Source organism: Thrips palmi, unplaced genomic scaffold, assembly GCF_012932325.1.
Source record: "Thrips palmi isolate BJ-2018 unplaced genomic scaffold, TpBJ-2018v1 HiC_scaffold_18, whole genome shotgun sequence".
NCBI lineage: Eukaryota > Metazoa > Arthropoda > Insecta > Thysanoptera > Thripidae > Thrips > Thrips palmi.
Window position 1 is genome coordinate 16,039,270 of NW_023144627.1, and position 12,429 is coordinate 16,051,698.

Here is a 12,429-nt window from a genome sequence, read left to right on the forward strand (position 1 = left end):
AAAAAGGAGATTCCAACTTTCACGCTCGTGCGCAACCTTGGGACAACCCCGTAAGTCAAGCCCGGCGAGAAAGTTGGGGCCATAACCATGCTTCTCTTCTGCCCGCGTCGCGGCGCGCCGCCCCGCGTGCATTTGTTGATTTACCGGCACGCACAGTGTGCCGCGTCCGTCCCGAAGGTTGAAGTCGCCATCGATTCGCTTTAACTTGAGGGGGCAATAAAACTGTCGCCGCGTTAAGTGTGAAAGACAGAAAGAAAAAAAAGCTTGATTTTGTTTTTGTAAATAATGGAAAATGTAAAGAGATAGGCAGTGTGGCGACGCGGCGTCTTGTCACACACGGCGCCCTAAAAGGTTTTGCGTGCGAAGGGCAGACCCCTCTGTTCCTCGCCTTGCCTCGCCTTGCCTCGCTCTGCTCTTTATGGCATGGCGGATGTTGTCAAGCACTTAAGCTGTCGCCCTAAAGTCTCGCGACTGCCCACTGGAGGCTGCCGCGGGGCCGCCGCTCTCCCTGAGGCCGAGGCCGAGACCGTGAAAGCAAGAACCACTGTCTGCCCTTGGGCCGCCGGGCCGGGCCGCCTTGCGAGCAGAGCGGAGCAGAGCGCAGCGGACTGAGAGCCGTTTTCGTCGCTCTGTCTCTCTCGCACTCGTGGGGCGCCCCTTAAGGTGCGAGAGGGACAGAAACGGCCATTCTCGGAATCAGTCTGCAGGGCAATCGCACCGAGCGATACCGTCCTCTCTCCAGACGCCGAATGGAAAAAGAGAGAAAGTCGAAATGATGGTCCCGGCCGGGCCGGGCCGGGCGATTCAGCGTTAACGTTCACGATTGGCAGCCGAGCGACCTTAACCGTCCGCGGGGCGCGGCGGGGCGCGGTGGGGCGCGGCGGGGCGCGGCGGGGCGGGTGGGCGCGGCGAGCGGCGGGGCGCGGTGGGCGCGGCGGGGCGCGGCGGGGCGCGTGGGGCGCGGCGGGGCGCGGTGGGGCGCGGCGGAGCGTCCCTGAATACTTCCAATCGGCGGAAAGTCGAGTTTCATTGCTTAATGTGTTGTTTGTATTTCGAACTCCCCCGCGCGAAGCACACCCAAAGGAGTCACCTGTTGGTGATCAAAACAAATAAAATTTTCTCATTTTCTTTAAATTTAAATGTAAGAAAAATATTTTTATTCCTATCTTCAAACAAGGAAAAAAAAACAAGAAACCCTTTTTTTTCCTACGTGCAGCGCTTTTCCAAGGACTTGTTTGTTTGCCGCCGTCTTTTCCTCACCCACCGCACAGACACATTCACACAGGCACACAGACACACAGGCACACAGACACACAGGCACACAGACACATAGACACACAGACACACACCAGACAGTCACACCGCCGCAGCCACCGTGATTTCAGCCCCCCTCCCCTTCCCCCTCCCATTCCCCCTCCCCGACCCTCGACCCTGAAAAGAGACGACGCCCTTGCCAGCTTGCCAGCAGACTGAAGCAGAGAGTCGCTTTCGTCGCTCCGTCTCTCTCGCACCCGAACGGGCCGCCCTTTGAGTGCGAGAGAGACGGAGCGACCGGGCTGGCCCAGTCTTGCCGACGACGGCGACTGGACCGACTGGCCTCAAAGCGTGCCGCTGCCGCGTCGCCCCGAGAGGCCGGGTCGCTGGGTCGTAAGGTCACGCTACACGGGTCGGGCTAAGGGTCGGGACTATCGCCGTCACACTAAGGGTCGCACTGCGGTTCACGAAATGACCAAACAGCGCGGAATGTTACCACTGTCGCCCGAGCTGGGGTGCACCAGTCCGTGACACAAGAGACGCACAAATTATCATCAGTTTTTGCGATTTTTTTTTGTGTGTGCGTGTGACGCGAAAAGTGAAACATGATTTTAAACGCACGCCATCAACTTTCCATGGAGCGTCCCCCTCCCCCTCCCTCACACACAGACACATTCGCACAAAGGCACACACGCAGAGGCACGCAGAGGCTCGCACAGAAGTGCCCCACGCGACATCCATGCAGAAACACCTGGCCTGAATGCTCGCGTAACGAGCGCCGCTGTTGCAGCTGGGACAATAATGGGCGAGTAAAAGGCGACAAGCGGGCACGCGGTGATAGGCCCGGATCACAACGCCACCTCGCAAAACAGAAATATAAAGTGTGCATTTTATTTTTATTTTTGCATTGAAAGCTCCCAAGAAGTTATTACTTTACCGGGAATGCTTCTGGCAGCATACAGTGGGCCAGAGGACCGGCGGAGGCGGCCAAAATTCTAGACGCGCTTTGAGCTCCAGAGTCGCTCAAAGGGACTCGAACCGAACGCGTGACCCCACCAATGGATTGCTCTCCGAACGAGGAATCCATTGGTGGGGTCACACGTTCGGTTCGAGTCCTATTCAGCGACTCTGGAGCTCAAAACGCGTCCAGGGTTCCGGCCGCCTCCGCCGGTCTTCCGGCCTTCTGTGCAGCAGCTCGTTTGGTGAGCGTGCAGTGCGTGGCTGTTGTACACCACATGTGTCGCGCCGTGAATCGCGCGCTATTGGGAGCTACAAGACTTGCAGTCATTTTTTTCCTTCCGCCCACTCGAACGAGATGCGATTTGTTTCGTTTCCCGTCATTTTGTTTTTGTTTCGTTTTCGTTAGCACGCTGCAGTGAGCGCTGACATTATTTACCCGGCCAGAACAACGCTGCTGTTGGAGCAGCTGTGGTCGATATTATTTCTACACCAGAAATTCTTCCACCCCAGCGATCTATAAGCGGTTGGCATCCGGGTTTTTTTTTCGTTTTTTCCCCTCACTCATTCGATTCATCGCGATGGAGTGAGGCTCAAACGGCGGGCACAGGCGGCAAAGCGTGGGCCATTAGCTCAATTTTACAGCTGAAAGCCTCGCCAGTGCACCGGCATGCACACATGCCAGCGCGTGTAATTTTACGCGAGGGCCATGCCTTTAATTAAACAGCGTCCGTCACATCTTCTTTTATTAAAAATTTTTTTAAAATTTTTTTAAAATCTATTTTTTCCTTACCACCGAGGCAACACGAGCTTGCTCCAACGTATACCGTATGCACGCACGCACTCGATGAGAGGAGACGATTTTTTTTTCCTTCCGCTCTGTTCAAATTAGTTGTAATGACGAAAAGGCTGGATTTGATTTTCAGTTTCATGATGATTCCTTGTGACTACTTAACGTGTTTTTTTTTTGTTGCAGAGAGGAAGAAACTGTAAATCTTTAGGAAACCGAAACGGTGTTGCAGGCGGGCAGGCCTGAGGATGCAAGGTGACCAGCCGAAGTTTGACGAGCCGCGTGCGGCCTGCCCCGAGACGAAGAGACCGCCCCGCCCGGGTACTTGGCGAGCGAGCAGGGCTTCTTCGCTCCATTGACTGAGGTGAGCCGGGTAAGCCCACCGGGCCGACCCTTAAACACCTGTGCCTGGAGTATCCGGAAAGCCTGGAGTTACCTCTGCCCCGCCGACGACCGCGAAGCTAGCCAAGGCCCCCTTGCACGGCCCGAGCGCCCCCTCTAGCTCCCACTAGCCGCCACTAGCCACAGCCTTGCACCAAACTTTCCCCCCGGCTTGCAGCACGCTCGGAGCGGGGCGGCCGTCTGGCTACTCGTGGAACTCGGCCAAGTCCATGCACCAAGGCGTGTGTGTGTGTCTGTGTGTGAGAGAGAGAGAGAGAGAAAGAGAGAGAGAGAGAGAGAGAGAGAGAGAGAGAGAGAGAGAGAGAGATGGGGTGAGTGTGTGTGTTTCCTGGAAGCTTCCACTGACTGATTGGCCAGACCACATCACTCGCCGCTCGCTCACCTGTACGTGCAGGTGACTGCGTTTTTCGGTCCCATCACATCACACACATCTCCCCCCCCTCTCTCTCTCTCTCTCTCTCTCTCTCTCTCTCTCTGTCTCTCTCTCTCTCTCTCTCTCTCTCTCTCTCTCTCTCTCTCTCTCTCTCTATCTCCCCCCACACACTCAGACGCAGGGAGAGAGCAACAGTGAACCGGCCGGATGGTGCAGCTCCGTGTCGCTGCGTGTCGCTGCGTTCGGAGTTGGCAGTGGCGCAGCAGCGCGACTCAAAGCCGGAAAGTCTTTCCTTTCCTTTCGACGCGCTGCGTCATTAATTTGAAAGGTCCTTTGTGCCGACCGGGCAGGCCGGGCCGTGCCGTGCCGGGTCGCAAACAGACAAGGGCAACAACAAGTCGGGTTATGAGCGCAGCAGAGTGCTTCCCTCGGTGCTTCCCCTCTCCGTCGCTCCGACAGCAGGAACGCGAAACGCAATAAGTCAGCACGCTTTTAATCAGAGGCGAGTGATAGTTGCTGACCCGCTGGGAATGTAGGTGAGGAGGCCGCCGCATGCTGCTGCACTGCTAGGCCACGCCTCGCCAGGGAATTCGCAATTGCTTCCCAGGTGAGGCGGGTTTTACTGCTTTTCCCCCACGTGGCGTAGAAATTGTTATTTGCAGGGAACAAGCCGACCTTCGAGAGGTATGAAAGGACGCGGTGCGAGGGCTGGCTAAGCCCTTCAAGGCACTGGAGACCGCGCCGCTCTCTCTCTCTCTCTCTCTCTCTCTCTCTCTCTCTCTCTCTCTCTCTCTCTCTCTCTCTCTCTCTCTCTCTCCCTCTCCTTGGATCGAGTCTGGCGCGCAGCGCGCGTCACGGCAAAACCCGAGTGATTTCAGTCGTCGGCCTGTCTCTCTCGCACTCCGGCGGGACGCCCCACGAGTGCGACAGAGAGCGCATCTGCAGCTTGGCGTGCACTGCACTGTGATCCAGACGCACTGACCAGTCGGCATGATAACAGGCTTTGGGCAGGCCCCTGATTGGCCTACGTTGCAAAGTGGCCCCGCGGCGGTCATTGCCGACTGAATGGTCTGAGCTATTCAGAGCCAGCCAGCCCAGCCAGGCCTGCCAAGTGCAGTCGGCCGGTCCGGTGCAGTGCTGCACAGTGGGCCAGAAGACCGGTGCAGGCGGCGCTGGGCTCAAAACGCGTCCGGAATTTCTGGCCCACTGTGTGCAGTGTAGTGCTGTGCGAGGTGATGCTCGTCAAAGCCTATTCAGTCGCCCTGGCGGCCTAGCTAGTGCGCTCATCTCTAAAGTGGTCACCTCGCAAAGGCGGAGTGTGTAAACAAACCGATGGGGGTCAAAGCAGCCGACTGCGTGGAACTCTAAGCCTGCGGTGCTGCTCGGGCCACTCGGCCACGCCTGGGGCCGAAGAGCAGTTGCCACACAGTGTGCCACACACGTGGTTGGAAACTCTCGCGACCTCGCTGGCGACGCAACAGCGTCCAAAGGGAGGCCAACCTCAGCCCGGACAACGCGCTGTGCCCGCGAGAAATTGCCGCCACTAGGCAGGCTCAGGCTGGCAACCCTTTTGACTGGCGCATTGTGGGTATTTCCGCCCGCTAGTGTGGCGACACTGACGCAGGCACCTCAAGCCGCCATTTCCCGTGCACCTGCTGGAGGGGCCGTTCCCTGGCCGGCCCACAGTGGACCAGAAGACCGGTGGAGGCGGCCAAGACTCTAAACACGTTTTGAGCTCCAGAGTCCCTAAATGGGACTCGAATCGGACGTGTGACCCCACCAATGGATTGCTCTTTCGGAGAGCAATCCATTGCTGGGGCCTCACGTTTGATTCAGGTCCTGTTTAGCGACTCTGGAGCTCAAAACGTGTCTAGAGTTTAGGCCGCTTCCGTCGGTCTTCTGGCCCACTGTGGGCCGGCCAGCCGTCCGCACCTGCTCCGGCAGTGGTCTAGCAGTGCGCTAGCAGTGCTCGGGGACCACACCGAGGAAAGCTTGCGAGAATCGCAGCGCCAGTTTGCTGCCGCCACGCCGCCAAGCACATCTCTTGGAAACTTTTTTTAAAGTCTTCCTGGCTCTGCCCGGAGAGACCGTAAAGTGTAGGGACCGCACTAAGCCGCACCGTATATCAGGCCGGCCGTGCCGTGCTTGGCCGTGCTTCCCGGTGCTGCCTAGCCGCCTCTCCCAGCGCGCCGCGCTGGCCTGGCGCCGGCACACTCATTCCGAGAGTCGCTCTCGTCGCACTGTCTCTTCCGCACCTTTCAGGGACGCCCCATGAGTGCGAGAGAGACAGAGCGACGAAAACGACTCTCGGAGTCAGTCTGCTGGCCACGCGAAGCCATACGTATACGCGCCTCGCAGTATCGGCCTGCTTCGTTACGTGCTTTCGAAAACGACAGTCACCCTCAATCGAATCTAATCGCTGTTAATACACTCAATATATTGACTGTCTGAAACAAACTAAAGCTGAGCCAAGCCGACTCAAACTCAGTCGTCTATTTTCTGGAGATATTAGTGTGGTGAAAAATTTCATCCAGACCAGCGGAAAGTCTAGGTCGATTTTTTACTCTTTTTGGCAGCTATTGCCATACGTAGTGTTAGTTCTCCATTCGCGTGGGCGGTGTAGCGTGTTGTTTTTGTTGTTGTTGTTGTTGTTGTTGTTTTGTCGCTGCGTTATTAGCCGCTTGTTGTCGTTTTGCCGAGGCGTCTCTCATCATCATTACCGCTACGACATCTGGGGAGCAGCGCGGAGCTGCGCGGGGCTTTTGCAGTGCTGTGCACCGCTCCGCCGCCCCGCGTGTGTCTTCCCCAAAGCGACGCGAGGCGAGGCCACACCGCCACACTGCCAAAACGAAAACACACCGAAAGACAAACCGCACACAGTCGCGCACAGAAATTCGAAAGAGACGTCGCGCCTTTGAACGGGGACATGATTGTGGCGGGGCCCGGCGGGGCGGAGCAGTCTTGAGGTCGCCGTCAAAGCAGCCTCAGCAGTGCGGCCCCTGCCGCCGTGCCCTCGTCGTCGCTCTGTCTCTCTCGCACTCGCGGGGCGGCCCGTCGGGGTGCGAGCGAGGGGGAGCGACCAAGACCCGTTTCGGGATCAGTCTGCTGCGGGGAGGCGCCATGGCACGGCGCCACGGCGGGGTCTCGGCTGGCGGTCGCCTTTGTTTCGTCGTTACCATGACAACGTGCAGGTGCGCCACACTGTCGCCATCCCCTGTGCCTCTCGCGTGTGTGTGTGAGAACGAAGAGAGAGAGAGAGATAGGTGAGCGAGTGTGCGTGCGTGTGAACCCGCGGGTATGAGCAGAGACCCTGCACGCTCATTATACGCCAGTTTGTGAAGCCATCATACGCTACCCCCACCCCACCCGCCAAATCTCCTCGTCCTCCCCTCCCCCCCCCCCTCTACACACTGCTCTTGGCCACCCCCGACTCACACACACTCTCTAAGGAAGGACAGAAGGAAACGAGCAAAGAAGTGTACAGGAGTAAAAGAGTAAAGATGTAAAGACTCTCTCTCTCACGCACACACACACACACACACACACACGACGGCCTCGCCCCATCTACGGCGAACCTCTTTATCTCAGCAATCCGCTTCCAAGTACCCCTTCTTGACCGTGCGCGGCGCCGCTTTTGGCGTTAGCTCGGCTCGGCGTGGCTCGGCGTGGCGCGTGCTCCGCGCGGAGCGGCGGCCGCAGCCACTGTTTTAGCGCCACGCGCTCCACGTCGTCGTGGCTTTGCGGCGGGGAGCCTCCTCAACCTCAACGTTCTGGAGGCGCACAGTGGGCCAGAAGACCGGTGGAGGCGGTCAAAATTCAAGACGCGTTTTGAGCTCCAGGGTCGCTAAGGGACTCGAACCGAACGTGTGACCCCACCAATGGATTGCTCAGCCGGCCAGCCGGCAGTGCTAATCGGCGCGCGGCTCAGCCTCCGCGAAGGGCGACAGTCTCCTGGCGGTGCCTGGCGGTGGGACGGGAAACCATGGAGCCCCACTTGACGCGGCACGGTACACTGTACGCCACGCCACGCGCTCCAAGACACTCGGGGCACTGAGAGGATGAGGGGCGAGTTTAAGGCGTCGCCCTCCCCAGCCTCCAGTGTTCTCTCTGGAATCACGTCTCGTTGTACAATGGAGCATGGGCCTGCCCCGGCCGCTTTGGGTCGGGGTGCCCGGCCCGGCACGGCACGGCACGGCACGGCGCGGCACGGCACGGCGCGGCACGGCGGGGTAGGGAGGGTCTTGAAGTGACGGCGGATCATTTTACACCGTTCGCCGCCCTCCGCGGTCCGCGCCATCAAGGTGGCAGTGTGAGCGCTTTACGGCCGCAAACGAAAACAAAAACAAAAGGGAAAAAAAGGAAAGCACGAGGAGACAGGCACGCAGAATCGCAGGGAAAATTGGCAATAACGGAACGGCAGAGAGCCTGCCAAGGTTAATCGAAGCATTTTTCTGTCCTCGGTGACCTGCCGGCGGATTCCAAGCGCCAGCCCCCCTCGCCCCCCTGCGCAGCGCCCCCAAGCGGCCCGCGAGTGCGACAGAGACAGAGCGGCCTGCCGGCAAGGCGACACTGTTATTGCCGGCGAGTGTTTGTGATTGACTTTCATGTCAATATTGTAGAGAGCGACATTATCAAAGAGCCAAGGTCCAATCAGCCGTGTCGGTATTACCCCGGCAACCTCATCGGCGAGATGTATGAAAAATAAAGGGATATTGCCCATTAGGGACCTCAATGGTCGGTGCGCCTTTTTTGCTGCCGCACAGTGGGCCAGAGGGCCGGTGGAGGTGACCAAAACTCTAGACGCGTTTTGAGCTGCGGAGTCGCTAATCAGGGCCCGAACCGAGCGTGTGACCCCACCAATGGATTGCTCTCCGACCCAGGAATCCATCGGTGGGGTCACACGTTCGGTTCGAGTCCTATTAAGCGACTCTGGAGCTCAAAACGCGTCCAAAGTTTTGGCCGCCTCCACCGGCCTTCGGACCCACGCTGCGGGGTACCTATCGGCGCAACACCCACACCCTCCAAAATCCCGAGAAGGTCATTGGAAAAATGCGATCCGAAGCTGATAATCGAACGCTAAGGTCAATTTTGGACTACCATTGGCTCTCTCGGCTTCGGCACCACCCACAAAATAAAAACATAAAGTAAAACCAGAATGAATTGGAATTTTGCAAATAACTCTTGCGGGTTTTTGCACAGCGAATTCCCCGTGCGTGTTCATGAATTGTTTAAGAGAGAGAATGCTTCTCGTCCAGGTTTTTTCCAGGTGGGGCGGTTTGGGGGGAGGGGGAGGAGTACCTCTCATCGAAAAGATACAACCACAACGGCTAGCCCGTTTCCACAGCGGTCGCGCCCACCGGACACACACACACACACACACCTACACACACACACACAGTGTGAAGCAGCTGAAAAGGGCGAGCGTGGCGTGCGTGCGGCCTCGCGGGGACAGCGGCCAGCGGCGTGGCTGCAGGAGACAGCTTTGGAACTTTTATCGTGACAAACTCGCTGCATGCGCGAAGCTCGTGAAAGCTTCGCGATGAGGCGCGTGGAAGCCAACTGCCAACTTCGACGGGATGCTCTGCTCTGAATGGGGCGCCGCGGGCCGAAAAAAAGGAAGCGCCCTCATGCATGCGGTGAAAAAAAAAAAGAAAGTTGATGTATATAATTTTTAAGTTGGCGCCGACAGGAAAAAAAGGGGGCTTACCACTGGCTCTAGACGCGTTTTGAGCTCCAGAGTGGCTAAACAGGGCTCGAAGCGAGCGTGTGACCCTATCAATGGATTCCTCGTTCGCAGAGCAATCGAATGAAGGGGTCACACTTTCTGTTTGAGTCCCATTCAGCGACTCTGGAGCTCAAAACACGTCCGGAATTTGGACCGCCTCCACCGGTCCTCTGGCCTAGGCCGTGGCTGGGGCCGTGGCTGAGGCCGTGGCCGGCGTGGAGTGTAGGCTGCCGGCATAATATTATGGATTTCGGGCGGACCGTCTTCCACATGAAGGGAGTTGTTTGGGTCCGCACCGCAGCGCTCTCCGCTCCCCGCTCCCCGGGCGGAGCGATGAGTGGGGTTAAAGGAGAGCCGCCGTGATTTGAGCGCGGGCCTGACGAGCTTAGCACCTGGGTCCGGCCGGGCCGAGCCGAGCCGCGCCGAGCCGGAAGAGCCCCACACTACTTAATTACCCCTCCTCTGCGCTCGGCAGCTAGGACCATGAGGACTGGGCGCCTTCCTCTCTCTCTCTCTCTCTCTCTCTCTCTCTCTCTCTCTCTCTCTCTCTCTCTCTCTCTCTCTCTCTCTCTCTCTCTCTCTCTCTCTCTCTCTCTCTCTCTCTCTCTCTCTCCCTCTCCCCCCCCCGAAAGAGGTCTCCTTCGCCACCTCTTAACGGCGTTTCTCTTGAAAACTCACCAGTAATTAACAAGGGCAGCATCTCGAACAATATCGACCGCGACGCCGAATTTCTTTAAAATTTCCCGAAGAGGCGAGTGAGGGAGGCCCGGCCGGGATGCCCGGCCCGGCTCGCTTCTAGCCGCTCCACAGTGGGCCAGAAGGCCAGTAAAGGCGGCCAAAACTCTACACGCGTTTTGAGCTCCAGAGTCGCTAATCAGGACGCGAACCGAACGTGTGACCCCCACCAATGGATTGCTCTCCGAACGAGGAATCCATTGGTGGGGTCACACGTTCGGTTCACGTCCTGTTTAGCGACTCTGGAGCTCAAAACGCGTCTAGAGTTTTGGCCGGCTCACTGTGCTCTAGCGCTAGCGGGGCACCGTGGGGCACGATAGGCGCGCTGCCCGGAGGCGATGGCGGGGCCCGCTTCCTGTTCCTGGCAGACGACGGCACGGCACGCCACGCCACGCCACGCCACGCCACGGCACAACGGTCGGTCCGAGTTCGCCGCCGCCCCGCCGCCTGTCGGCAAACTTCCCCTCCTACACTAAATACTTTCCCCGCGCGGGAGGAAGGAAGGCGGGCCGAGGCGGGCGGGGGTTCAAATCCGCGCGCCCTTTGGCCGCGATGTTCTTGAGAGATGACTTCCTCGTGTCCGTGGCGGCCGAATTAGGCCTCTGTCTCGTCGCACTCTGTGAAAAAGATGGCTCTTCGCGTGGAATTTGTGGTTGATTTTCGATAAAATCGTTTTGACTGAGAGTGTACCTCGTGACATCTACGTCAAGTTTAACAAAAAAAAAGTTTGAACCAGTTTGAAATTTTCAGAGGGGAAACAGACCGAATTTTTCGTAGGTGATTCTGCATAGATACTTCATCCAAAACATTCTGAATTTTCAGAAAAAAAAATTTAACAGTGCAGGGTGGCCGCCTCCGCCACCACGCCCACGACGCAAGGCGGCGTAATCCGCTCTCAGAAGTCAGCCTCGCCATCAGGGAGACGCAGCGACCCTGATCCGGGATTGCTGCTTTCGGCGGGACTCATTAAAGGTTGCTCAGGTCAACCAAAAAGTAACAAGCCAAAAAAAAACATCAATCTTTAATTTGCTTGCTATGTCTTTTTGTGACTCATAATGCGCTCGGTTTGGACGCCGCTTGTCGCAATGTAGGTAGGCAGGCTTTGTTCGCGGCGAAGATGATAACTTGAAATTGCCCCCCCCCCCCCCCTCTCTCTCTCTCTCTCTCTCTCTCTCTCTCTCTCTCTCTCTCTCTCTCTCGACCTGGCGGCGCACTGCCAAACAAGTGGGCACGGCGACGACGCGTGTGAAGCGTGGCGCCTCCGGCCTGCAAAGTGAACGCCTCCCCCACTTCATGACCCCTCTATTGCCCCCCCCCCCCCTCCGTCTCTCTTTCTCTCTCTCTCTCTTCCTGCCAGCGCAGCAGTCGGCGTCAATTTGCGAGCGTCAAAGACATGACTTTTATTACCGCAGAGTAGGGAGTAGGGCCGCCGGAGACTTTTGCCGCATCGGATTTATTTTCTATTTTTTTTTTTCCGTCGCCGCCGCCAGTGGGGTTGGTTGGCTGGTCGCTCGTGAAGAGACTGCGGAGGTTCGAACCTCTCCGTAGATGTCAAACAGTGATTTTTTTTTAATTTATACTTTAAATGTTTTGAAATTGTTTCAGAGATGTTTAAATACCGGTATCATATATTTTGGTATTTGAAATCGGTTTTAAACTAAATAAAATACTGGGCCACGCTGGTATAAAACCGCAAACTATCAAGAAATTCAGAAATCCCGGTTTAGTACCGGGTTTAATACCGTAAAATACCGACCAATAAAGTACCGGAGTCATCCCTACACTGTTTGCTTATGTAAGTTTGAGAGCAAAGCCCTGTGACTCACCTTCGCTGGTGCAGCGGCGCGACAGGCCAGGACCTCCTGGAGCGCAGGATGAGTGCGGTGCGCATGCCCGTGGAGCCCTGGCTGCCCATCTGCGGCGCGCTGGTGCGCTTCTTGCACCAGGGCGTGCGTCGGTGCGACGAGCTGGGCGCGCAGCCCCAGAGGTGCGGCGTGGGCGGCATGTGGCCGGCGCCGGGGCCGGGGCCCTGCTCCGAGGCCGCCCTGCGCCCGCGGCCCCCCAGCAGGATCTCGCGCCGCACTTTGTCCACGTCGATCTTGCACGCCGCCATGTCGAGCATAGAGAGCCCCGCGAGCCAGCCAGCTACGCCGTCGGCATCGTCGCGTCCTCTTCTCCTCCTCCTCCTTCTTT

General features: G+C 57.7%; 1 protein-coding gene across 1 annotated transcript in view; it reads right to left on the reverse strand.

Moving 5' to 3' along the window:
• LOC117645120 (cAMP-specific 3',5'-cyclic phosphodiesterase) overlaps positions 1-12,171 on the reverse strand; it is a 287,146-nt gene extending 274,975 nt beyond the window's left edge. The window contains exon 1 of the mRNA XM_034385049.1: positions 12,063-12,171. Coding sequence (XP_034240940.1) covers positions 12,063-12,151 — 89 coding nt within the window. The 5' untranslated portion in view covers positions 12,152-12,171. The remainder of the gene's footprint in view (positions 1-12,062) is intronic.
• Positions 12,172-12,429: the final 258 nt, after the last annotated feature.